This window comes from Eutrigla gurnardus (genome assembly GCF_963514095.1).
Source record: "Eutrigla gurnardus genome assembly, chromosome: 3".
In the NCBI taxonomy this organism is placed as follows: Eukaryota; Metazoa; Chordata; class Actinopteri; order Perciformes; family Triglidae; genus Eutrigla; species Eutrigla gurnardus.
In genome coordinates this window covers 15,282,924-15,309,402 of record NC_139917.1, presented here as the reverse complement: position 1 = coordinate 15,309,402, position 26,479 = coordinate 15,282,924, and the positions used below count along the sequence as shown (strand labels likewise).

The following is a 26,479-nucleotide window of genomic DNA, read 5'->3' as shown; positions in this document are numbered from 1 at the left end:
TTTCTTTCACTTGTTTTTTAGTCAAACATCCGAAATGTTACGGCCGATCAAAAGGAATATAATTATAAAGAAACTTAATGGACTTTAGTTCCAAGCAAGCTCATAACATGGACAGTTGCTCTCACAAACAGCTGCAGGTTTTGCACAAGCATGCAGTGCTAAACTGCTCTCCTCGACATGCAGCTATTTCATACAGCAGGTGAGCAGGATGAAAAAAACAAATGTCTGGTGGAGAGACTTTCTCACATTACCCACAGATACAGTACAACGCGGCAATACCAATTTGTTTCAAATGGGTCACGATGACGCAGGAAAACGAACAGAGAATTTTTTGTTTCATCGGTTCTAGTTTGGAAGCTGTCAACAAAGAGTAAAAGGCCTTGTATGTGCACCTGCTAGAGCTGAACCTTTTCCAACATACAGACTGTGTAGTGTTTAGCATTCTGCCTGACACACACACACACACACACACACACAAAATCAGTCATTCATTCAACGTTCTTTTAACGGGACACCCTTCCTCTTTAAAGGTTCTTATTAAATCTAAGTAATAGAACACGTTTAACATTTAAATACACACGTCTCGACTTCTTTTTCTTAATCTATATTTCTCAGAAGTAAGAGATTCCTTGAGCGATCCCATACAAAAATCAACAGATGAACATTAGATATGTACAAGATATCATACATAATGCAGAACATAAAATCACATGACTAGATGTCAAGGCCATACATGCACTATATCCTCAGAATGTGAACTCAACTAAAAATCTTAATGTCTTTTGAACTAATGGGTGTAAAATGATAGAATGATGAGCTCATGTAGACCAAACCAGACACATAGCCTAGAGGGACAACAGAAGCACACATTTGGACCAGGTTGGCTCTTACTTAGATTTAAGAGGATTGCCTTATTTTACACTGGGAGGCATACAGGATAAGGCCAATATTTGAAACTCAGATAAACGGCCACATTGAAGTCACTGTGTTATTGTAGGTAGGTGAATTTCCCATTATGGCTACGGTCCATCCACCCCCAAAACCAGTTTAATGGCCAGCTCTTGTTCTTAAAATGAATCTCTACTCAAATCTGTACTAAATTTAAAAAAAAACAATCTCATCCTTTATTTGTCTGTCTGCGTAGCCGTCACTCGACTTGGTCCGGCTCAGCATCCATGCAGGTCTCCCATGGATTCCTCGGCATCTGGGGCATGGAGAGGACCAGCAGGGCGATGCCGGTGAGGAAGAGGAGGACGAAGCCCGTGCAGGCGCAGGCGAAGGACCAGGCATAGTAGTACTCGATCCAGATCGTCTCCTCGCTCTCGATCATGCGTTTGACTGATTGGCGCATCACCTCCAGTGAGATGAAGGCGCAGAGGCCTGGGAAGGAGAAGGATGTGTGAACACACAGTTAGGTAGTTACAGCCATCGCATGAAGACAAAGTGATTTTTTTTTTTATTCCAAACTGTAAACGCCGCAGGAAATGTATGCATGTATAACTCAACTCACCTGCAAATGCGAAGAACATGCCGGCTGGTTTGAGGAGGTAGTCTCTCCCTTTGCCTTTCCCGCTAAATGATGCCATCAAACACAGAGAGCCCAGGATCATGAAGGCCAGACTGAAGATGGAGATGGCCGCTGCCGAGATGTTGTACTCTGGAGAAGAAGAAAAAACAGACCAAGAGTGTTGACATTACATTTCCTGGTTTTGTGCAACAATTTCCTATCGTTTGAGCTATCATTAGTGTCAGTTTAGGCTCAGAAGGGGATAAGGCTCCCCGATGTTTTCAGTTCAGTTTGTTGTGGGTTTTCTTCATTTGTTAGTCTGGAGGATTATGGTAAACTGTCATGGCCCAGATTGTCATGAAACTTGTTGAAAGGGTTGGCAAAGGAGGACTCGTTTGAGAGAACATTTGAGAGACAGGTGGCCATGGTCTTGGTGGAGATCTGTGCTCTCCGAGTGCCTTCCTAGTTCAATAATTGTCTTATAGTTGAGAAATCCCATTAACAAAACAAACACGAATGCATTGGTTTAGAGACTTTTCCATCCTTTCTGTTGCATCCAAGCAGTTTGGTTCCCGCTGAAGACATACATCTTTAAAAAAATGAGTTTCCCTTTGTCGCTCAGTTATTTCCGAACACTGTATTTTGTTGAAAAGTGTTGACTGTACATGCTCAAAGTCAACTATAGTGCTAATGCTAATGATGTAACATGTCCCCCAGTGCAACAGTGCTACTCACTGATGTGTTTTGAATCATTTTGGGACGACACCCGAGCTCTATGGCACACTCAATTCAGTAAAATTTTTTAAAGTAAAATATAGAACGTCATCAGACTTGCTATAAAGATCTTTACATTTACAACTATGCTATATGAATGAGCTTTACAGATACAGGGTGTCTGTGTAACGGGAACAGCAGCCGGCTGTGTGTTGTGTTTTCGATCAGAGGGGTGGATAGGATGGTGAGGCCTTTGATCTGCCGCCTGTTTGCCTGTGAACCGTGCCCAGGGGAGCGGCACTCCTTTGGGGAGAGGGAGTCCTTCATCTTCTGCTGGCAGGGGGAGGCGAGCCGCACCCCGAACACTGTGTTCTCTGAGATACTGCATGTCTGTGGAGCTCATCGGCTAGCTCGACACCCAGAGCAAGGTAGACATCAAAAGGACAGTGTTTCAGTGGTACAGGGCGTAACCCCGCTGAGGGATTTCTCTTTCCTCAGAAAATTGATGTTTTAAAAAGTCTGTAGTATCACAATTAATAATAATAATAATATTTTTTAAAAGTCATCATTCAGGGCAAAAGGTGTTTGGATTTGAAGCCACAGTACTGCAGGATATGTGTTGGTATTTGTGTGTCTGTGAGATACTAGGCCTATATATATATATGGCTTTGCTCTAGATGTGAAGAATCCATCTTTGTGTATACATAGTGTAGGTTCATCAAGTTCATGTAGACATTTTGCATTGTTAACTTGTGTTTGTAAAAGTTATGGAAAAACCTGCAAATGCTCAGAATCTTTCCTACAGCATTATTGATTTTCATCACATCTCATTTATTTTCTACTGGCGAACTCCCCATGGCAGACAAGGGTCTTACTGTATGGATGGATGTGCCTGTGGTGACATACACCCACTATGCTCATTCAACCGCGCTATTATGGTATAGGCCTGTTGCCAAATGGCTCAGTCAAGAGTGAATAACACTGGAGGGGACTTAGGTCAGTGATGCAATCATTCCAGCAAAGTTGCAGTGCGTCTCTCATGTGTGTGTGTGTGTGTGTGTGTGTGTGTTTGAGGATGGAGGAGGCGTATGGATTCTTACATTAGCATCTCTGAGTTTAGGGTGTGGGTGTGTGTACAACTTCATGCACAAGACAATTCACATTTACACCCCAATAATTGAGTGTGACAGCGCTCCACATGGGCCCGGCCCCCTAACGCACATTACATGGGAGGGTTGTCATACAACTGAGTGGGCTCAGCGCGGTCACAGCTGGAACAATGCAGAGGCGATGGAAGAAATTGGAAGAAGGAATCTGGAACTGGGCTGGAACAAACACTGTCATTTTTTTTTTTTTGCAATCAGAAAAGCAGGATCTGCATTTGCCTTTTGTCACAATCGCTGCATCATTAAGCATCACAGAGCGACTGTTTGCCACAAATCTGTGCATGTAAACTATTCATTGAAAATCAATAGTGATGTGATCGATACAGTATCACAAAACATAGTACAATCAATATTATTATTGATATTCCATTCTGTGACTTAGTGAGTGAACTTTTACCCCCAGCTGACAAACACGATAGGGGAAACAAACGTTTACATTGGGTGTCTTTCCAATATGATCCTCGAAAAGAAAAAGGTCTGAGTAGTATTATAAAAATGAAAAACGTACATTATGACATGTGGAAGCACATTGACTTTTAGCCTGGAAAGGATAAAGGAAGATCAATTTAGCTTTCAGGCAGGACTTTATCGCGTCCTATGAAGATTTTCATCATTGACAGCTGATCCAATACTCCTGCTGTGACACCAATGCCTGTCCTGCGGTCAGAAGTGAAAATCTGAACCCACAGAGAGCAGCAGCAGCAGGACAGGTCATTTGGAGATACATGATGCAGCCAGCATGATGTTCCACTTCACAAGGACTGTGATATCTTAATGTTCCAGGGAACATATTTTCAAAATGAATTCACAAATGAATCCCTTCTTTTTTCATGTTTCTACAGGATGGAATGAAAGTTATGATGATAGAGGAAGGGATCCACAAACAGAAACCTACCTTTTTGTGTTTTATATTCAAATATCTCAGCATCCTGCCCTGGGGTGAAGTGTCTGAAGTAAGTGCAGTTTTCCTCTGTGAAAAGAAAGAAAATAGGATTTAGTTCAAAGTTTCACCTGCATCAATATGTACAGTATATACTGTATATATACACACTCTCTCAACCTTATCATTTCTACGTAAAATATTCACCAATATTTCTCCAACTCTTGAAGAATATATCTTAGATTTTTAGGTCCTAAATGCTTCACATTGAGCATGCAGCCACTAACTGTGTCAGTATGCAGTTGGGTGTTCAGGACTTATGGGAGTTTTTTTTTTTATTTGTTGAAAATAGCTGCCGTAGAAGGGGTTGAGGAGAAAAGTAAAAGCAAGTTGCAGCCTGTAACACCAAAACAATGAGATGAAAATGACGTTCTTTACTTAAAAGATAATCCTCCATGAGATAGATAGATAGATAGATAGATAGATAGATAGATAGATAGATAGATAGATAGATAGATAGATAGATAGATAGATAGATAGATAGATAGATAGATAGATAGATAGATAGATAGATAGATAGATAGATCACGTTCATGTCGTCTCTAGTAGACGAGGTGTTAAACCTCAGGGATTTGCACAAATAAATTAAGCAATGCCGATTATGTAGCATAAGAAAAAAAAAGAAAGGAAAGCAAACAGGTTTGGTTTCCTGTCGATTGATTTATCTCGTACCACATAGTTGGAGGGACATGCTTAAAAGTAGGAGTGCAGACGGGCTGGCTCTCGTTCAACAGTCGCGGCTTCACTTTATGTGACACCTGTTTCTAAAAGCAGAAGAATGTCAGGGCGATGAGAAGGGAATCTGTTGTGGGTTGGTATGATCGTATGAGTGAGAATGTTTATGTACAGTATGTAACACCGGATCACTCTATCGCAACTATCACGTGGAGCTAAGCACTCTCTCTTTTATGTGTACTTTGAAAATATGATGTAGTGCACGGTATCATCTAACAGCTAGAGCTTGATGACATGCGCTGGGATGGTAGATCATTTTCCTATGTACCCTGTAAGCCATGAAAACAAGTTAAATGTGAAGGCAGATGGCTCTACCAGGAAATAACACAGAGCCATTTGATAGAATAGGCACAAACAATTACTCTGAGTCATATTTTTCCCGAGCCAAGCGAACATTGCAATGTTTACAAAAGACCTATTTTGAAATGATTAGCTTTTAATGCTGTGGGCAAAAAAAAAAAAAAATGTTTTTATGAATGAGGATAGGGACTGGCCATAAAAAGGGCTGTTACTAAGCAACAAGCTCCACTGGTTTCACTGTAGAAGGCACATAATGTATATGTGTGATAGCGGCTTGTCAACTAGCTGTACTTCTGAGCCTTGCATTGAAAGGAGAGGCTGAAAATGACCTTTGAACTTTATTAATTTCCCCCAAATATTCATGTTTTTAAGAAAATCCGTCTTCTTTACCGACTCTTTCCATGGCAGGAAACATGGTTTCACCTGTGGGTGAGATTTATTTTTAGCTCCACGTTTGAAAAGTATCAGAACTACCAGCAGGCCAAGTGGCTCTTCATTGGCCAAATGGATGTCTGGTTTGTTAAGTGGAGCCACTCAGCATTGATTAAGCCTTGAAGTGGCTTTGAGGTCAATATCTGTTCCGTAATAACACCTTTTTGTACCATCTTTAGAGAGGAACGCTGCCACGAAACACATGACAAGCTGGTGGTCATAAATAAATCTGTCTTCATCTGTCGAAGCATGCTGCACACACTGACACGCTCTGCTGCACCACTTGTTGCTGGTCCGTGTCCTGCTAGGCTCTGCTGACAAGCGCTGTAAAGCCTCTCTTGTTCCTAATAGGGTAATCCGTCATCTTCCCAAAGATCAGCTCAGGACATCGGATTAGCACCATTTCTGCACAAATTCCACTTTTGTTTATAGCTTTGGTGTAGCTGCGTGCACATTCTGTCTATGGGGGGTGGGAGAGCTAAGATTGGCCCAGACTTCTGAGCCCTGGTTTTTGTTTTGTCTGCTCTATTTTGGGTGTCGTAGCCTCTCTCATTCCTACAGCACACACGAGTGAAGTGTTGTTGGGTACGAGAGCACATGACACCAAAACTTCTGTTTTTTTGACAGATTTTAATGCTAAACTTTTTTTTTAACAAATCATTTACAGTTGCGCTGGATTTGACCTCTGATACCTGGCGGACTGTGAGATCAAGGACACTCCAAAGAAGTAAACAAGATCTATGATTCAGCTGTAAACCCACAGAACCAGATGACACGTGTCTATTTCAGTGTTAAAGTCATCACTGGCACCCGTCCCCATATACGACGCCTATCCTTGGGTTGGTGGGTTATTCGATATAACCTATGTTGCCTATAAAGGCAAAATCCTAGAGGTAGCGCTTTCTTTTTGGACTATGCATCCCATCCCTGGGGAGTGTACAGTAATTTGAGTGACCGCGTGGACTGCACGGAGACATGAAGCTGCGAGAGGGTCCCGTGGGAACAGTTTGGTGGGACAGCAGGCCGGCTTAGAGCTATGCAGGACTCCGCCATGCGGCCCCGTCACTCAGAGGGCCGCCGGGCTTGGCGTGAACACTTGACCCTCGCAGCTCCCACCCAAGACAGCTGAGTATTTATGCGGCCTATATTTAAAACCACAACTACTTCTTGCTGAACAGTTTGCATAACGTTATTAACAAAATCACACCCTTTCTGGTCCTGGAACCATAGCAAATGCATTACAGTGATCACTCGTCTTTGTATGATGCCGAAAGGTGGAGCACTGTACGTACCTGAAGACCAATAGAAAAAGAGCACGCGAGGAAAGCCACACATCTCTACTAGATATAGCACCTTTAACTTAAATAACCCTATGGTACCTTTCTTTCTTTCTTTGAGCTGAAACAATGTGTAATGTGAGTCTGCATTCTCACCATCTGCGCTTTGTCAGCAGTCTGCCTGGACAACAACTCGGCCCATATTTTCCAGATGAGTGTCCCATACTTTTTAAGTCCTGCTTTGGATCAGAGGGTGACACCTCTCTGAAGACATGTGGCTATCATAAACAATAATGTTCCTGTCCAAATACAGCTATTGAGCCGGGAGAAACCCCTGGTAACTGAGGGATATACTCACTTCTCAAATAAAGGCTGTCAAGGTGGCCGTCACTAATCCCATGCATGGTTGTGTACATGAAGGCCATTTATTAGGAGCAAGTGGCTAGTTCTCACTCTTTGCAATGCTACTATAATAAAGTCATTTTCCAAATATTTACAGTATGCCCAGATGAAGCCTTTAGAAGCATTCGCCTCTTGTCTTGACAATCGGATTAATTCCCTGCATGCCTGGCTAGGCTGAGCTGATTCAGTACATTCAGCACATGCCTGCCATGTGTTCACCACCGCCTTTAGACATCTCATCTCCTGGAACGACCCTGCAGGCAGACGGTGTCTGGGATTCCCCAAAGTCTAACAGCCACCATCCATATTTGAGCTCCTGTCAGCTTTGTGAGTTGGACATATTTGGTGAGGCTAATTTACTTAAAGCGACATGCAGAGTCAAGTAACCATCACAGTCAGGCAATGGTTTCTCAGATAACGGTCAATTTGCCAGCGCCGACTGTCACCACAAGTCACCGAGACAGGAGACGCTGCTCGTCAGCAACTGCTCACTGTTTATGTTCGTTTGATTCAGTTACAATCATTAAGGTTGCTGGTGGAAGAGTTCTGTCCTGGTCCTCGTGTTTTTGGATGTAGACTGTTTCCTGTTTTCATTTGAAAGTCACCGTCTTCATGCACGTATCTTATTTTACTTCCTGCCGTGTTTCTGTCTCACCTGTGTTACATTAGTTAATTAGTCCCTGGTGTATTTAGTCTGCAGGCTTGTCCTCTTCCAGCTGTCTGCTCGCTGCTGGTTTTTCCCTTGTGCTGTTCTTATTTGTTTCTAGTTTAGTTTTTTGTGTTTTTTCTTTGAAAGTGGACTTGTTAGACTGTTCCCTCAGTTGCCTGTCCGTTTTGTAGTATTTTCTTAAATCCAGCCTACCTGCCTGGTTTGTATTTGGGTCCTTAGCCTGACCCACTTGGACCCAGCAGACATTCTTTTCGAGGAAGAACTATATGACTTGTATTTCTGACTATGGAGATGCCGTTGAGAGGTGCAGAGAGGGGAGGGTCTATAGGAGAAGCTCTATACCTGGCTGTGCTCAGGACTTCCTCAACACCTCTGATTCCCAATCTGCCTCCCAGTCAGTTTTCTTCCAGTCTGCTAGCCTAGCCTCCACTCGGCTAACCTCAAGCATGCATCTCAGTCTGTTTCAGCTCCTGAGGCATTTCCTGGGCCTTGAGAGGGCCTTGAAGATCCTTGTCAGCCACCAACCAGTATGCAAACCTGTCCCTGTGTTGGAGGTCCCAGACAACTCCTGTTCCTCTGGGCAACACAATCCAGTAGCTAACCCCCCTGCTGGAGCCCAACCTCTTGGTGCAAGCCAATTAATCTGATATTAAGTCTCGCCGCTGGTCTCACCTGTGTTTCATCTTGGGCATGTAGTCTGTGCTTTCACTCTTTCAGTTGTCAAGTCGTCTGCAACAGTTTCCTTTACATACAATGGAAGGGTGTTATTTGGGACTAATTACGAGAGACTGTATTCTGATACACAACCCATTTATTCATTTGTATTTTAATGAGGAGTATTTAGGTAGAGTTTATAAGCATTTAGAAGTGTCTTAATGACAAGAGAAGCATCAATCACAAACTAAAGATGGTTATTGGGGAACTATGGGATGTCTAAATTAAAGTGTTACCAATGGGAATACTGAAGTAAAGTACAACCTCAAAATGTATTTAAATACAGTATGTTCTTAGTTTGAGTTGTTAATTGTGTTTTATTTCAAAGTGAATTTAATGATTATGTTTCACAGTGTCTGTATGGTACATATGCATATGGACGTATGGAGTTGTATGGAGAATAAATTAACAAGCTAGTTTTACTAATCAATGCCTCTTTAAAAAGAAAAGCTGTTATGTTGACTGTTATGTTGTTTGCTTGGTGAAAGCCTGCAGTCTCTCGGGACTCCACGGCTCACTCTTGGTCATCTCTGGTTGAAGTCAATCCAGGCTCATTTACATAAAGTGACATATAGAGTCAATAAATAAGCAACAATCAGATAATGGTTTCTCCGATTTCTCTCAAGATTACCAGCGTGTTTCTACAAGTCATTGAGACAGGAGTCTTGTTAGCACCAGGTCAACGCTGATTCAATCAATGTTGTTCGATTCCAGTCTGTAAGGACTGTAGTGGTATTTGGAAGTATTTCTGACATGGTCCTAGGGCTTTTGGATTTAGATTGTTTCCTGTTTTAATTTGAAAGTCATGTTTCCTCATGTGACATCTTATTATCCTGTCTGTTGTTTGAACCAGCTTGTAGTTAAAGCACACCTTTTTGTTTAATTCAACCTACCTGCCTGGTGTTCTGCATTTGGGTCCCCTTTTGAATTCTAAAACTATGACAGACTGTGATGGACTGAGCAGACATTCGTTTTGAGGAGGAACTCTATGAATTGTTTTATTCTCTGGCCTGCGTATACCGGTATGTAGGTGAGCAAAAAGGCCAAGGCTGAGATTCTTTACCTGGCTGTGCTAAGGATGTCCTCAACACCCCTGATGATTCACAGCCTGTCCCCCTGTCAGTTTTCCTCCAGCCTACTCGCTTCCAGTCTGCTCTCAAATCGGCTTGTCTCCAGCCTGCAGCTCAGCCTGATAGAATTTAACCCTCACCCAACCATCTCTAGTTGCATTTCAACAACATAAAAAAAAAATATTTTTTCCTCCATTACACTTTCAGGCAAAATCAACTGACAACTACTTTTAAAGTTGGAAAAAAGTTTACCATGTTGTTTGCAAGGCTACAGGCATCTAAATAAAGATAACGATCTTTCTTCCATTTCACGAGGAAGTTTATATAAGTTTAAAATGTCATATCCCCCGACAACTGATCCTCTATTCTTAGATGCTTCATACCTCAGAGCTGTGTGCTGGATAGCGTAGAGGCAGCTCGCGGTCACAGACAAACAATATTAACACAGTCATGTCATGTTATCGGCCAGCTCCAGAAGGTTTTTCTCTTACCTCCAGGAAGGCTGATGGGTCCGCAGCCATGCCCCTGGATGTAGTTTTCCGAGCTGATGTAGATGTGCTTCTTGCACAGCCTCCACAGGCCGAAGTGGGCCGCCTCGCACGTCTCATTGACTTTCTCCACCTGCGGGCTGAGCACAGCCCAATGGTCCGTTATCACCGCAGTGAACATACAAGCCATGCCCACCAGCAGCACGAAGATGGCAATCTTTATCTTTGTGCGCTTGTGCATGTTTCCAGGTGGGGAGATCTCTGCTCAGTGAATCTTCTTCCCCAGATGTAAAAGGATGTTCTGCAGTGTGAACACACCGGTCTGTATCCCAGGAGTTGCTTTCCTCAGTGACTGCAGCAAGCTTCCCAAAAAGTCTCTTCTCCTTCTCTGTCTCTCCGCCTCGCACTAGTGTCTTCTCTCCCCCTGTCGCAAAAATCTGTGCCTCTGGTTCGAGGGGAAAGGGGCCAGACTGCACTGTCCTACTTTCAGGTCCCCCTTTTCCCTACTCACTAGGAGTTGCTGTACAACTGTTGGGCTGCAAGTTTAGACTTACAGCTGTTGAGGTAGCTCAAGAAAGTTGATGACCACACAAACTGTCTGTCAGTGGGCAATGGTGGGCAACGGCATGGGGAAGTCTCCGCGTGGTGGTGGTGGTGGTGGGGTGGTTGGATGCTATAAATGTGACCGGTGAGTCAAGTTGTCAGGCTGTCTGCTTATCCGGTTACAGCGCCAGTGGGTGGAGATGTGTAACATGCCATAATAAGTGGACTCGCCTTAATTGTTTGTTATCAATATGCACCGGCAGCGTTTCGGCATTGACGGGAATATTTTTTCGCTAGATCGTGTTTCCATTGACGTGCAGGCACTCACTACGATGCCTCCTTACTGTATAAGGGGAACAAGGTTGTGTTTATAAAGAGTAGGAGGGCTCCAGCTGTCACACAGTAGAGGTGCCCTGATGGAACAAAACTGCTTTTAGTCATTCCTGTCAGGGTGCCCACTTAACTCTACGTCTTATAGTCCAGAGACCAGCTGTTTTCTTTATTGAGATGCTAAACCTGTCAGGGTGTAAATATTTAATATTATATAATATTAAACATTCTCCTCACTCCTGAGTGAACATATCATACAAGGTGGTAAGCTTCCGAAAAACTGACTGATGTTTAGAACTAATTTATTTCACTGTACTGGGGAATATGAGTGGATAAGCCATTATTTAGGAGGTTATGTAGAAGTAACAATACAGAAAAGAACATGCATTCATAAATGTTATGCCATGGGAAGTTCACACAGTTCCCTGCAAATGAGGCAACGTGTTGTGTGTGTGTGTGTATATATATATATATATATATATATATATATATATATTCTCATTTAGATGTTGTTATTGTTCATCTTTTTGTCTGCCTACGTTGTCTAATTCAGCATTTGCACAGAGAAAGTACTTGAACCAGCTCCGGGTCTGCAGTATTTAACAGACAGTAGGCCGTTTCTCATAGGAGACCTGTTTACTTGTCACAGAAGGACAAAAAACAAATGAATGATGGCTGATTACATTTAGCTGCTTCAGGTTCCTGGTATTGTGCCTGCTGGCTCACTCGCACTCACTGGAACACTTGTGCCATCATTAGTTTTATTAGTAACATCGGTGCTTTTCCTGCTACGGCCAAAATGTTTGCTGTGAGAACCGGTCGATCGTGCTTGCCATAGCAGAGCACAGCGCTCTCAGTCTGTGCAGAATGGTGAGTTCAGAAACAAACCCTCGCCTTTTGATGTGTCAGCGCTTAACCAATAAATTGTCGGAGTAAATGTGTTAGTGTAACATCATCTCATCTAAAATGTGGCCGAAAGAAAAACTGCATCAAAGGTGCTGGAAGGAGATCACAGAAAGTTATGTTTTTGCTTGGATATTTTCCTTTTTAATAATTGAAAATTGTATTCTGTTTAATTTAAGAGAACAAAATCTTTTTGAAAAGGTAAAATTTTCTCATGAAACTGAACTGTAAAGTCAGTAGTTTCGACATTTCGATTATAAGAAGACCTTAAAAGGTGTGCTAATCTGTATGATGACTCTACATGAAATCAGTGGTATGTGTTTGTCTTTTTCAAGCCTCCGCCCACTGTGAGTTTCTTTGTGGCCTACTTGGCGTGAACACAGCCGCCTGTGAAAGTGAAAAAGTTGTGATGGCAACGAAGTAGAAAAAAAGAGAGAAATCACTGCAAACCTCACACACTGACAAGATAACACATGTCAGATTCATGGTGTGTTCTTAACCTGCAGAATTGTTTGGAGCTGTGTTCTTATAATGAGGAATCCTACTGTCCTGGTAAATTGAAGGTGTGTGTCAGTTGATCCTAATAGCATAGGGAAACACCATTAAAACGTCATAAGACTGCAGGGCCGTGTGCATAAAGAAATTGAAACACCAAAGAAAGTCTAACGAAGGTAGCGCAAAGGAAATGTAAAAAAAAATAAAAATTCTGTAGTTCTGGAGTAAAAGTACAACTGCAGGAAGTCACCAAATGAGCTATCATTGATATTTAGTAGCATCAGTATAAAATAACAAAAAAGATGCATGTTACTCTTTTAGTGTTGACGTGTTAGTCTAATAGTTATTTATTTTATAAGAAATTAATGCTTTGTAAAATATAGTGAAAACCTCTGACCTGGTGGTGCAGAGGTTAGCACTCCCTCTACACCGTGTGTGGAGCGCCACACCTGAGGCTACTTGCCATTTAGGCAACTAGTATAAGTTGCCAGTGGGCTGGTACGCCCGAGGGGGACATGCAGAAGTCTATGCACCTGAGTTACGATGGACCGTTTTAGTTAGAACAATTACCTTGACTAAACAGTGTTTTTGCTGGCTTGAATAAAGCAGTTTTGAGTTACTGTTACCCTTTGTGTGTTCCCTTCCTGTACACCAGGTTTATTTAAATTTAATTATGTTACTCCCTTCATCCCCTAGCCATACGGGGACGTAACAAAGTGGAATGAAATTCAGTCCGATTATCAGACTCCATGTATTGTATATGCATCGGTGTCTTCATCTCCTATAAGGGTTTGGTGACTGCGACCTGTCCAGGGTGCATCCTGCCTCTCACCCTGTGTGAACTGGGCTAGGCTGCAATCACCTGTTGTTCCTTTGAACTATTCTTGACATATAGGACCCCACTATGAAACACCTTATGTTGGCATTGTCTCCATTATATATATCTTTACTACCCGCATGCCAATCTATTTTGGCTTTAACAGTTATGCCCACTAAATGAGTTGTAAGCCTGCCGGCGGATGTATTCCTGAGTGTTTGATGATTATAGGTTCATGTTGGGTGATAGGGGAGCAGATTCAAATATGTTGAATGGAATTCATCCATTCAACAGTTTCAATCCATTTTATGACTTTTTTTCAACATACTACCCTATGACTTTTGTCAATATGCTATACTATGATTTTTTTCAAGACTATCGGCATGCTATAGCCTACTATGACTTTTTATGACTTTTTTCAAGACAGTATACTATGGCTTTTCTCGACATGCTATAATATGATTTTTGTCAACCTGCTATACTATGCCTTTTTTGACACACTATATTATGACTTTTTTGACACTATATTATGATATGATTTTATCTGCATGCTATATTATGATGTTTTATGACATTTTCGAGACAGTATACTTTGACTTTTTTTGACATGCTATATGACTTTTATCTGCATGCTATACTATGAAACGGCATACAATGACTTTTTATTTTTTTTAAATTGACATGCTATACAAAAACTTCTTTTTATACTATGACTTCTTTGAGTTTTTATGAGTTTTTAATGATTTTTAGAAATACTAGATTCTGACATTGTTTATGACTTTTTTGACATGTTATAATATTACTTTTTAGCTTTAATAGACTTTGAAAAAAGTCATATTATAGCATGTCAAAAAAAGTAATATAATATGTAAAAAAAAAAGTCATATTATAGCATGTTGAAAAATTCATGAAAGTCATAGTTGGTATGTTGAAAAAAGTCATAGTATAGTACGTGTAAAAGTCATAGGATAATATGTCAAAAGTCACGGAAAAAAGTAAACGTTTAGTATGTAAAAAAAAAAGTCATAGTATAGTATGTTGAAAAAGTATTGAAAAAGTAATATAATATGTTCCAAATAATCTTAGTAGCCTATAGAATGCCGAAAAAGTTATGAAAAAAAGTCAGTTTGGTATATGTTGATTAAAAAGGAGAAAAAGATATGTCATATATGGAGTGTGTGGCATAAATTGTACCCCATAAACATAATTAGCAAAAACAAAAAGGTGTTTCATGAGGCCAGAAAGGAGTTGAGTGGGTCAGGGAAAAGGTGTTGCACCCGGTCCCTTATCTTACTGAAAATGTTGCCCCCTGAACAATATTGTTGAATAGCCCTGGGTTGGGGTTAGTAATGGTGATACTCCATCCAGATTGTATGTGTGAAATTGGGCATTACAAATAAAGCTAACTTAACCAGTTAGCATAGGGATAAAAAAAAAAAAAAGCATATCAATAATCAAAATAAATAAATGTTAATTAATGTGCATTTTCTTAATTAACATTTCATTATGTCAAAAATTAATCACAGTCTTCATGAATCATAATGCCTTAAAAGAAAATCAAAGAGGTGTTCAATTTCCATTCCATCCTTTTTTTTTATTTCGGAGTATTTTTTCAGCAAAATGATACATAACAAACCTCAATTGGCAATATTTAAAAGACACTTTGTATCTACAGGCTCGGCCGTATCATATATTATACATTATTAATAAATGCTATACTACCATACATAGGCTACGCCCTCAACCGAAAACAGACAATGTACGTAATGTTTTCCACGCAGACCATGGAGGGTTGACGGTTGTGCATGTGAAGTTAATGAAGCCTAATTATGGAAAAAAAAATGACTTAAAGGCACAAGTGTGTAGGATTTGACGGCATCTACTGGTGTGGTTGCAGATTGTGAACTACTGAGGCTAAACTTCATCATAAACATAATTATGAATATGACATTCCATTTCTGTTAACAAAGAGTCCCAAAAATGCTACACACTGTACCTTTAAAAGAACGAACAGAAATCTCTTTGCACCAATCGCCCCATTATGATTTAATTAGGAGTTTTTTTCCCAGTATTCTGACATCGTGTCACAGAGCTCTAATTCTCTAATGTACCAATTTACTATTTTGGAAAATGTTATCTCATTGATCTGGTCGCCTTATTATCATACTGTACATACTTTCTCACGGTTGATTGTTTGTTATTGTTTGTTGTTAAATAATTGGATTGTAATGAAGAATCTAAGTCACTGCAGTGGCTGAGCATCATTCTTATGTGTTTGTTTAATAGGAGAGAAAACAGCTGAGGAGTTACGCCCTCCCCTTCTATAGCATGTTTAAAGGGTTAAATATAGGGTAGTATGCACAGCGTGTGATCACCCTGCATTTTTGCAGACTTTGCAAAAGTAATTGGATACATTACACTATGCCATGACGGTCTGTTGTGTCGTGGCAGATGAAAAAGGTTAAGACCCAACTGCTGCTGGCTAAATCCAGTCTAAGTACAGTGGTGGATGTCATGCTGATGGATGCCTGTGGTTCCTGGATCGACAGCATGAAACCAATATATCAACAGGGAGGGAGCTATCAAGCCTCCTGCTGTGAGGAATCTCTGCCACTTTAAATTTTCAAAGCGAGCGACTGTGGAGATGGGATCTCTCTGGAGGCTATCGCATCTGGCTTTCACATTCATCCTGTAAGATGCATGTGCTAATACACAGTATGACGGAAACCTAATCCAGCGTCAGATGATGGCTCCATTTTATATTAAATGTTTTCCCAATTTGAAGAGAAATTCTTTACACCTGCAATTTATATTTGTAATATTGTTCATCCGTCCAAGTGTTACACCCAAAATATCTTTGAGTAGCACCTGATAACTTTCAGTAACCATTTAATTATAGCTGTTAAAGGGCTGTTAAAGGGCTTTAAAGGGGCGTAAATGATTATTGCCGGCTGTTACGGTTTATGGGTGTATCAGATTTAGTATAAAGATAGCTGTAGTGTGAACCACTGCTGAACTATTTGCCATGCCAACAAATCAAATTACAAAGACTGAACTAGAGTATAGTAGAAGAGACCCCGAAGCATTACTTTATCCGTCCTACACAGTGAGGTGCCGATGCTAACGAGCATGTTGGCTAGTCCTGTGACTGCACGGAGAGGTGGCCCTGCCATTTTTCTCTCAATTACCGGAGGGAAAAGTTGCTCCAGCGCAGACAGGAGGGAGCTGGGCCGCGGCTTTATTGAGGATGAAAATATCTGTGAGGGTCCATGGCATTCACATTCAGAGGGCTTAGCAGCCTGGGTGATGGACAGAGGAGAGGGGTGAGGAAGACTCTAATTCAGGGCTGGAATGGGAAACAAGGTCATCAGACCAGTTTGGCAACATAGAGTAGAACTTCTATTCTATTCTATTCTAAATCCATTGTAATCCAAGGCTTCCCTTTCTCCATATCAGTGACTTGAAAGACAACTATAGCTGGCAGAGCAGAGGCTTCGCGGAGACTACATGCCCCGCTTTAACCTGGTCGAGTGTGTTTTATACCGAGAATAAGTCATTTGAAATTTTCCTAACCTCTCACACACATGAAGTGCTCACTTTGCTCCAGCTCTTGGTTGGAGACAAGGAGACAAGTGTTTTGAAGTCTGGATGAGCACTTGGGAGCCTGTTAGTTCAGTCAAGCATTAAGATGGCTGATGCCCATTTCCTTTAACATCCTGTGGTTACCCGACTGTCTGGCAGGCAGTTTGATAGTGGAGTCTAGCAGGCCGATCAGCCCTGCGTCATTAGCTAAATACTCCCCCTATGTAGAAGAAAAGCAAACTGGTGCAGTGGAGATGTCCTCAATTCATATTTTGCATAAAAACACACGCTAGACTCAAAGTGAAGTTACTAGTACTTCCCACTCACTATTTAGTAGCTGTTCTTGTGATGCAATGAAAATCACAGTATTTGACAGAAATTCAACAATATCAAAGACTTGCTATTCTAAAACCCAAATGAACAGGATAAGATTCCTTCATAGACCTCATACAACAACTCACAAACAACAACTTCCATATGCGATGATGATAGCAAATGCCCCCTGCTGCATGCAACAGATGATTATCTGCATGCCTTCCGGCTCTGCACGCCTCCCCATGTGTCCAATCGTGTCAACCTGGGTGACCTCCTCTGCACTTAATGTCACGCTCTTAACTATTTATTTTAATAGAATAAACTGTTGCAAAGAAGATCATGTTGCTCAGTTGGAAAGATCAAGGGAAACTACCCATCATACACTTGGCTTAATTTGTCAACAGAACACTTCACTCTGGACACAGAAACCTAACAGGGCTGAATTAAACCATGTGACACAATGAGCTTGTTGCTTGTGCACCTGATCTGTCCTGTTTGCCCCGGTGTCTCCTTTTTCTGTTGTAATGTGACAAAATACAGTTTTGGTTTGATGTTGTTCAGTGTGCCGTATTGTTATTGTGTCTTCTTGTTTACATACTCTACAAAATGGAACCATTTGTGAACCATTCAAGAGACAAACATGGCTGCCCTTAGGCATGATAGTGCATTTTTTACCCCAATATCCATCATGTAGTAATCAGGAAGTCACATATGGGGCGGTAAGAATACGAGAAATACTTCAAATGGGGAGTTCTGCATTGGCTGCAAACACATCAAACAGCCTCTGAACACAAAGGCAGTCACTGCAGAAACAAGAGTCACTTTAATTAACAGCAACACATACAGCGTGATCTCACCCTGTTTTTACACACCAACTGTAACAGTCTGTCTGCCTTGGGTAAGGAAAACCAAAACAACTTGTTCTCTCTCGCTCTACATCTCTAAAAGTAAGATTAGTTTCTCCACACATCGTCCCTGAGCGAATGGAGCACAAACGACACAATCCCTATTCTTAATTGTTTACCGTTGTCACACAGCATACTGGAATGTACTGGCCTTGTGTGTGCCCTGTCAATTTTGTTGATATTTACCTACAGAAATCTATATGTCATAGCGTGGCAGTGTCTCTGAGCCATAACACACATTTCACATACTGCAACGCACATATTTATCACTTGAGTCACACACAAGCTTGAGAGGTTATTGAGATACAGCAGAAGTGTTTAAATGGCAGTCGAGAGGCTTAAGACCATCAATGGTGTCAGATTAAGTCAGAATCTGTTACAAACAAAGAGTACAATACAATAATACTAAAACAATCACATGGATCACTTCATTTTAGCAAACACTATTAAAACAAACATCTTGTTGTCTCAGAATAAAAGAAAAAAAAACTCAATTTCCAAAATAGTATACAGCTATCTTTTACCTGAAATGTAATATTTAGAATCGTTAAGTCTATAAAAGCTTACTTTTTGAATCCATCCTTTAAAGAATGCCAGAGCAAGTACACCATGTTTCAGTCTTTCTGTAAGAGAAGTCACTCACAAATACCGGGTATCACATTTTACAATTAAACTCTTCAAATGTTGCTACGAAATGCATCCACTTTTTACATACTGAGTCATAAAAAAGTTGTTTTTAACATCGCCTTTCTTCTTCCTCCTAATTAAATACAGATCGGCACATTTCTGTCGCAGGAAAGGAAAAAAAATATTTTGAGCTCTGACCTTTCAACACCGTTGCTGCCTGAACAGCCCCGGGGAGGAATCGTCCTTTCTCATCAACTGTACAGTATCTAATGTGTCCAATCAAGCCCATTTCACACAGTGATACCCTCCTGCCCTCATACCGGCGTGGTCCTCCTGTTCACTCCATCCTTCAGATCGTTCTGGAAGCAGTTGTGTACTTGTAAAAACCCGGAGTCCCTCTCCGGACTGTAGGGCCCTGCAGTAGCACCTCCGCACTTCAGAGACTCCTTACTGATGGCGTACAGAGATATATCCCCCATCGGCAAACCCCCCCCTAACCCTGCCCCACCCATCTTCATCCCCACCGGGGAGGGCTCTCGGGACGGGTCGCTCGACCTGGAACTGGAGCGGGATCGCCTTCGCCGGTATCGGTAACTCGGGATGCGGGTGTACGGCGAGGACGATGAGGTGGCTTTGATGAAGTCGCGTCGGGCTCGGAAGCGTGTCTCTTTGTTTTTCTCGATGTATATGTTGACGGCGAGAACCCCCACGGACTCCGCCACGATGAAGGAGAGGGCGCCAAAGTAAAAGGACCAGCCGTAGTTGTATTGGTTCTTCTTGTCCTCGTCTTTCTTGTCACTGGGATCTCCGGCGTTGCTGGAGATGTAGACGATGATGCCGATGATGTTGCTCAGGCCTGAAGTGAGGAGCGAGGAGAGTGGAAGAGATGGAGAGAGAGATGGAGAGCAGAGCAGTCAGAACGCTAACAGTGTCCCAGCTAATTTAAGAGAAACACTGGATTCAAGAAAATATGCCATACGGAAAAAGTATATTTTTGTTCAAATATAGTAAAAGTCAGGGTGTCTTTAAAAGAAATGAATATATTTGTTGTTGCATGTTTGTGTGTCGTGCTACCTGCAGCCACAAACAGGATGCCAGCAGTGAGCAGGATGCTGTTCTTTTTGTTATAGATGCGTCCAACGCCGACACACAGGCCTCCCAACATCAGCAGAGCGGTGCTGAGAATGGGGAATAGGCTTGATGCACGCACTATACCTGATATGAGAGAGAGAGACAGGGAAGGAACACATAGCTGTGTGTGTTAAAAGCAGAATGATCTGTAGCAGAAATAATGCTTTAGGAGCTTTCAGCTCTTTTCTCACCAACTGTGACGTAAATATCTGGATCTCTAAATGCACCACATGATCACCAGCTAGCTGCACATTTGATCTTTCTGCTGTGGTAATGGGCAGAAAATGTACATGTTCTTTGCTGTAACAGCTGCTGTTACAAAACAGTAGGGTTGCAGAATGTAAAACTTAAACTATGGGCTTAAACACACTAAAATGCTCTAAAATGGACATCATTGAAGATAGGCGTGTTTTCTTGCTCCCATCCCTGTTTTTTTCTACAGGTGTTCGGGTGATTTTCACCCAACGTTAGTGATTGAGAGTAAAATATTTTTTGGGTAGACTTTACATGGCAGGGACAGCTAAAATGCAAATTACCTCACGGGACAAGGCTCACACGTCCCAGGAATGGGTGGACCGAAGAACACGGCCCTAGCATCCATTCTTTTTATTTTTCAGACTATTTCACTAACAAGTCCCTAATTTTTCACTGATTTTAGAGACTTTTTATAGGGTCCCACATGATACCTTTTTTTCATTTTATGAGTCGTTGTATAGGGGAAATAAAAGAAGAGTACTTCAATTTGCCATGTATTGTTTGTACTTGAATATATTTTGAGAAGTATTTTTTATGAGGTATATTATATCGGGTAAAATATACCCAATGTTAGTGATTGTGGTTCTGACTGTAACGTTAGGGTTCTAGGGTTAAGAATCTTCTTTGCTACTCTTTTAAGTGGAAGGATGCACTCATCACATTTCTTTGAGCTCAAGGGCACATACAATAAGTATTTGTGCGTAACACAGAGTGTAAACAGAACTTGTGTTTGTTTACAAGAAAACTCCACAGGGCAGCTTTAATTAAAATGTCAGCAGAAGAATTATTCTTCCACAAAGACTACACACACACACACACACACACACACACACACACATGTTCAGTCATGGTACTATTCATGTGCCAATCGATGACATTTCTGACTAACTCAAGCCGTCCTCAAAATGACAATATATGGCACGCCTTGCTGATCCACGTAGTAACTCTGCCATAAAAAATTAATCATCTCAGACATCAACAAAGACAGAATCAGGTGCTGTGGGCAGACACTTATTAGCGTAACCTCTCAGGGTGACAAGTCTTCATCAATCTGGCCAAAAGTCATGTTTCAGACCAATTACAACACGCTCCATCATCCCTATAGCGCCAGTTACTGTTATGACATCAGGCCTGTATCAGAGAGGGATAGAGCTGTCATGACACATTAAGTACCCCTGTGAGAACTCCATCACCACGTGGAGGGGAAAAAAAGACGACAGAGGATTAAGGGTTTAAGTGTTTGAAGATGAAGAGGTTGCAATGACTTACGTAAGATGTACTCTGAGCTGTCCGTGTCGTAGTCGTTATCCTCTGGGAAATGATTGATCCGGAAACAGCTTCCTTTGTTGATACCTGCCGAGAGGCCAGAAGCACACCAGGTGTGAATGTGACTGATGGCAGAAACAACCTGAGCAAGGAGGAAATACTGTCTTTATAACGGAGCAGGACATGGGATTCTCCAATTAAGAGGAAAGGTATAAAAAGGAAGTGCTAGTTGTCCATCCGCTGACTAAACTTGAAGCTTTTATGCTCATAAGTTATGGAAAACTGGAGCCACTTTTTTGAGGAAATAATATCTAAGAGCTGTCTGGTCGCCTAACCATCTCACAAAGCATTTGAGGACAGGATGCTGAGGATCTGATGTTCTCAAGCCCTCGGGCACCTTTTATTCACAGAACAAGTCTCTTCACAGAGAAAAATCTTCCTTCCACTTTTAAGAGAATAAAACATTGGAGCATTATGAATATTGAACAGTTTAAATTAAAAGTCAGACGTCGTGATTTCGCTGCTACATGCTGTCACGTCTGCCTTTGCTACAGTCTTGGACAGCCACAACACACCTGCAGATTCATTCTCTTTGTTATCTTTGTAACAGGAGGGAATTCTGTGGTGCAGTGTCATAGTTTGGATGTTAAGATAACGTCAAGCATTCTTCAATAGACACAGTATCCGAAAAAAGCTTTCACTTCTCACGTGGAAAACCTACAACTTACAACATTCGACCGACTTACATCTGTTCAGCAGATTTGCCTGATTTGAATGAACCACAGTCAATTCAACAAGTTTGTCAGTCATCAAGGACACACACACAATGCATTAACACTCAATATAAACCCAACTCATCCATAAGGTACCTTTAAAGCCACTGTTTGCATCACAACCACAGCCTCACTTATATGAGCTGTTGCGAGTGGCTTTATGCATCCTAGTTAGCATAGCCTCGGGCTGCATGGGATTTTGTGATAGACTGCTCATCTTCAGGAGTTACACATTTTGTGGCATTAATGATTCATGAGCTCGGACATGCATTCGATGGGTTTGTTGCGCCTTAAGGACACAAATGTGTTTCTATAAGAAGGTTGTTCCACTTAATATGGCGACATGACTTCATCCCAGCCATCTGCACAAAATGTCAATGTCACATTTTGCTAAATGTTTATGGTTAATGTCTGAGACGACTCTGAAAGAGAGTAAAAACAAAAACATCCTTGATAGCCCCAGACTATCTTCACCATCTCCTCTCTATATATTCACTCTTTTTAAAGTCTCATTCTCTTCTTTTCATGTCTCAGTTACCCACTTCTCTCGTGTCCGTGTTGTAAAACGTTTTTCTTTCCAACACGCTCTTCCTTTTGATCTTTTATGTACAGCACACTGAAACACAGTCTTATCAAATCAGCGTTACCGTGTAATTGGATGTTTGATTGTCTCATCTAAAAGGATGGAGGAAAACACAAGTGGCAGGTGAAAGATAACAAATTCATTATACAAAATCATTTTGTACAATCAGACACGAAGTGAAGATGTCAAAGTTAGATAATGGTGTTAATGAATAATACAGAGAAGACCGCCGTGTTAATAACCGGAGGAATGATGGTGTGTGTGTGTGTGTGTGTGTGTGTGAGAGAGAGAGAGAGAGCTCAGTAGGGGAGGTATCTCCCCAGAGCCCATCTGTCTGAGAGACCAGAGCCCATCTTTTATTACTCAGCATAGCTTCACCATGGCAACCTTCCTCCGGCAACCCAGAATCACATTTCTAGCTAGCTCAGAGGACGCCTTTGACATCTTGCTAATGCATTCAACACACACACACACACACACACACACACACACACACACACACACACACACACACACACACACACACACACACACACACACACACACACACACAGCCTTTATGACACAGAGAATACAAACAACTTGCTGAGATGGAGGATCACAGCAAATCAACAGGATGTGTCCATTTGAAGTCCGACCAAATGTCTGTTGGAAACACTCTTTTAGTGCCACTCCAGCAAGTTCAGCGATCAATGGCAACTGGTTTTAGTCAGATTCATATATCAGCAAAAATGGCTGCAGAACACTTAAAAGCCATCATTGCTCACCTTCAGTGAACCTCCTTCTACAAGACACAACACCCATACAGACGTCTGTTTGGCACATGAGAAAGACGCCCGTCATTTCTTCTACAAGGTTAGCAACAGAAGGTGCAACTCAATGGGTTGTATCCTAATTGCTTATGTGATAAAAGTCTGTGTAAAGCAAAAAATGAATGAGTGTTCTGAGAAAAATGTGTCATCACAACCTGACCACATTTTAAGGCAAAAAAGCAAGTAAATGTTAAATATTTAATAGTAAATATTATTGCATGAACTGCTTTGACTCGTGATTGGTTTGTGATTGCTTGTCTGTGCTCCAACTGTGTGCAATACGTGTTTTTTTCTTCTGTTTTGTTCTTTTGCATGGAACGCTTGTTTGTCTGTTTTCATCTGTGATCGCTTGCTTGTGCTTGCACCTACTGCAATATGTTTGTATGTCTTTTTCCATTTTGCTGTTATGATAACTGGCCTGTAATTTATCTATTTTTATAACAGGCCGGGGACTACAGCTGGAAATTAACCAAATAGAAAGCTGCTACCTTAACTGTACAGTTAAAGGTGACTGTCCTCGTAATTATAAACTAATAAACCACACTTAATATTATTAGGTTTTCAAAATCATGAAAAATTAGCAGCATTCTCTGATTTGAGTGAGTGAGTGAGTGAGTGAGTGAGTGAGTGAGTGAGTGAGTGAGTGAGTGAGTGTAGACATCCACCAATATGAGTGGTGACATAGAAGAAAGAGGACAGATGCTTAAGCACAGCTTGCACTCCATCTCCTGCTGCTGCTGCTGATACTCTCAAGGGTTTTAAGCAAGAGAGAGGGAACGTGTCTTTTGATTAAGGAAATCCACAAATAGTGGTACATCTACATCCAACTCAAGTTAGAGTAGCAACAGTGCAGAGCAAAGACGTATGGAGAGTGACTTCTATGATGGCTATGACACCAACCTCTGGGCAAAAACCTCTGTTTGGCTGCAAAGCATGAATGAGCATAAAGAGACCTGTTTGTGTGGAACGGCAGATCAACCAGTCTGCCTTCCATTGTGGCGTTTACAAAGCGGATACCTTACAGCGTGTGACTCCATGATTACCCTGCTCCTGAGGTTGTCTGGCAAATTGTATTTATGTCTCGGTCTTAGTTATTTAGTGTCAGTTCACAGGAACCAAAGCATTCAGAGTTTCAGCACCAGCAGCGGTGAACAGCGTCACACAGGCAGGGCTGATGGAAGGCGTCACCGGTGACTAATCTTTCACGGATCAACCGATTAATCTCATTGATCGGCTTCTCTCCAATGAAGCAGTGGAGCCAACGGTGTTGCACACGTGCCCAAACGACAACTGGTTGCTGGCGCGTTGCAGGAAGCCCATCCCCAAACTCCCCGGGTGTTTGGGATCATGGATAGACAGCAAAGCGGCTGAGAAGATGTTGCCAGGTTTTCTTGAAGCAAGTCAGTGTCGTGTTAATACGTTATACTTGTACAGCTGAAAATAATTTCATCGTTCTAAGCTATTTGATGGAAGTAGTTGCCAAGCAACCACATCGAGTTAACGAGACACTTAGAAAGAATCCTTAAATTAGGACTCGCCGGCGACATTTCATAATTGTAACAAAATTAAAGACATAAAAAATACATTAGACTCGGCTCTATTTCATGATCGGTGACATATTCAATTATATTTCATAAGGGAAAGTGACGCAGAACTATCATTACGCACGGACAACATTCCGTTTTGCGCGTAACAAGCAGCCCCGTCCCTCCATTTCGTCCTGCTTAACGTCCACGTAAGTTATCCAACGCTTTTCAACTCGTGCATTAGAAATGAGTGATGATGAGGATGATGAGGATGCACCTCTTGGCAGGGTTCCATTTTTGGTGAGGTGTCACACCTTCGGAACAGGAAATTATAAGTACGAATGCCAAAAGGACGCCCTTATTTTTCATTCAGACTTTCCGATTTTAGCGTTCGCTTAAATCCCGTTTATTTCACCGACAAAACATGTAATGACCATTTGATCGATCACACCTCGTAGGCTACGTGTCACCTCGCCGGGACATAATTAATAATTAGAATATATTTTACGTAACGGTGCCAATTAGCACAAGATACAAAAGTATAAAGAAGTTTATGGAATATCACTTACAAAGTGATTCCACTGTTTTTTAATTATTATTATTATTATTTTTTACCTTCGATACAGCAGATCCTCCACAGTCCGGAGTGCGTCAGGTCGCCTTTGACTTTCTTGCTTTGCATCTGGGAGTCGTCGGCGGACGCGTTGGTGGCGTTGCAGATGTGCGCCCGCGAGTAAAGCCAGTAGTCGGTGCCGATGGCGATGGTCATGAGACTGAAGGCGGCGAAAGCCCCCGCGACGGCCAGCAAAGTCTGAATCCCTCGGTCACACCATGCCATGGCGTCTCATAATGTGTGGACCCTCCACAGCAGCTTACGCGCGCGGCGAGGAGCGCGTGGTGCCCGGGATCATAGTGAGAGGGAGCGCTGATCGCGTCTCGCGGGTTTTCCTCTCGTCAAACACAGTCTCGATCCTTAACTGATGGATTTAGTGATCCTGAACTTCAGTCGGAGTTCAATCCAAGTTTCAGAGTTTGACACGTTTCCGTTTGATTCCGTTGAATCACTTTGAGTGGAGAGAAACAGCTCCTACAGGTGGGAATCAAACACGGAGACGCATCCCCTGAAGAAGTGCGCTTTTATAATCAACTTAAAAGGAAGAGCACAGCATCCACGCATTCACACGCGGCGACGCGTCTTTGT

At 41.8% G+C, this 26,479-nt stretch overlaps 2 protein-coding genes across 2 annotated transcripts; both read right to left on the bottom strand.

Annotated features, from left to right (window-relative positions):
* Window positions 1–237: 237 nt before the first annotated feature.
* LOC311011226 (voltage-dependent calcium channel gamma-1 subunit-like) lies at window positions 238–11,005 on the bottom strand. The gene is made up of 4 exons (XM_084006046.1): window positions 10,419–11,005; window positions 4,283–4,357; window positions 1,511–1,657; window positions 238–1,380 (listed from the first exon to the last, which is right to left on the bottom strand). The coding sequence occupies exons 1-4, from the start codon at window positions 10,654–10,656 to the stop codon at window positions 1,148–1,150; spliced, it is 693 nt and encodes a 230-aa protein (XP_083862172.1). The 5' UTR covers window positions 10,657–11,005; the 3' UTR covers window positions 238–1,147.
* A 4,407-nt stretch (window positions 11,006–15,412) lies between these two features.
* LOC311011218 (voltage-dependent calcium channel gamma-4 subunit-like) lies at window positions 15,413–26,234 on the bottom strand. Its single transcript, XM_084006035.1, has 4 exons — window positions 25,894–26,234; window positions 21,588–21,671; window positions 20,007–20,147; window positions 15,413–19,788 (listed from the first exon to the last, which is right to left on the bottom strand). Exons 1-4 carry the CDS (start codon window positions 26,114–26,116, stop codon window positions 19,247–19,249), a joined length of 990 nt encoding a protein of 329 aa, XP_083862161.1. The 5' UTR covers window positions 26,117–26,234; the 3' UTR covers window positions 15,413–19,246.
* Between the last annotated feature and the right edge of the window lie 245 nt (window positions 26,235–26,479).

What these genes read in the sequence shown, in the direction of transcription:
- LOC311011218 (XM_084006035.1), bottom strand. Translation starts at nt 26,116, where the DNA reads ATGGCATGGTGTGACCGAGGGATTCAGACTTTGCTGGCCGTCGCGGGG. An exon ending in CAGCTCAGAGTACATCTTAC is followed by an intron (nt 20,148 to 21,587) that starts GTAAGTCATTGC and finishes CTCTCATATCAG; the next exon opens with GTATAGTGCGTGCATCAAGC. An exon ending in CATCCTGTTTGTGGCTGCAG is followed by an intron (nt 19,789 to 20,006) that starts GTAGCACGACAC and finishes TCCTCACTTCAG; the next exon opens with GCCTGAGCAACATCATCGGC.
- LOC311011226 (XM_084006046.1), bottom strand. Translation starts at nt 10,656, where the DNA reads ATGCACAAGCGCACAAAGATAAAGATTGCCATCTTCGTGCTGCTGGTG. An exon ending in TGAATATAAAACACAAAAAG is followed by an intron (nt 1,658 to 4,282) that starts GTAGGTTTCTGT and finishes CTTCTTCTCCAG; the next exon opens with AGTACAACATCTCGGCAGCG. An exon ending in CATGTTCTTCGCATTTGCAG is followed by an intron (nt 1,381 to 1,510) that starts GTGAGTTGAGTT and finishes TCTCCTTCCCAG; the next exon opens with GCCTCTGCGCCTTCATCTCA.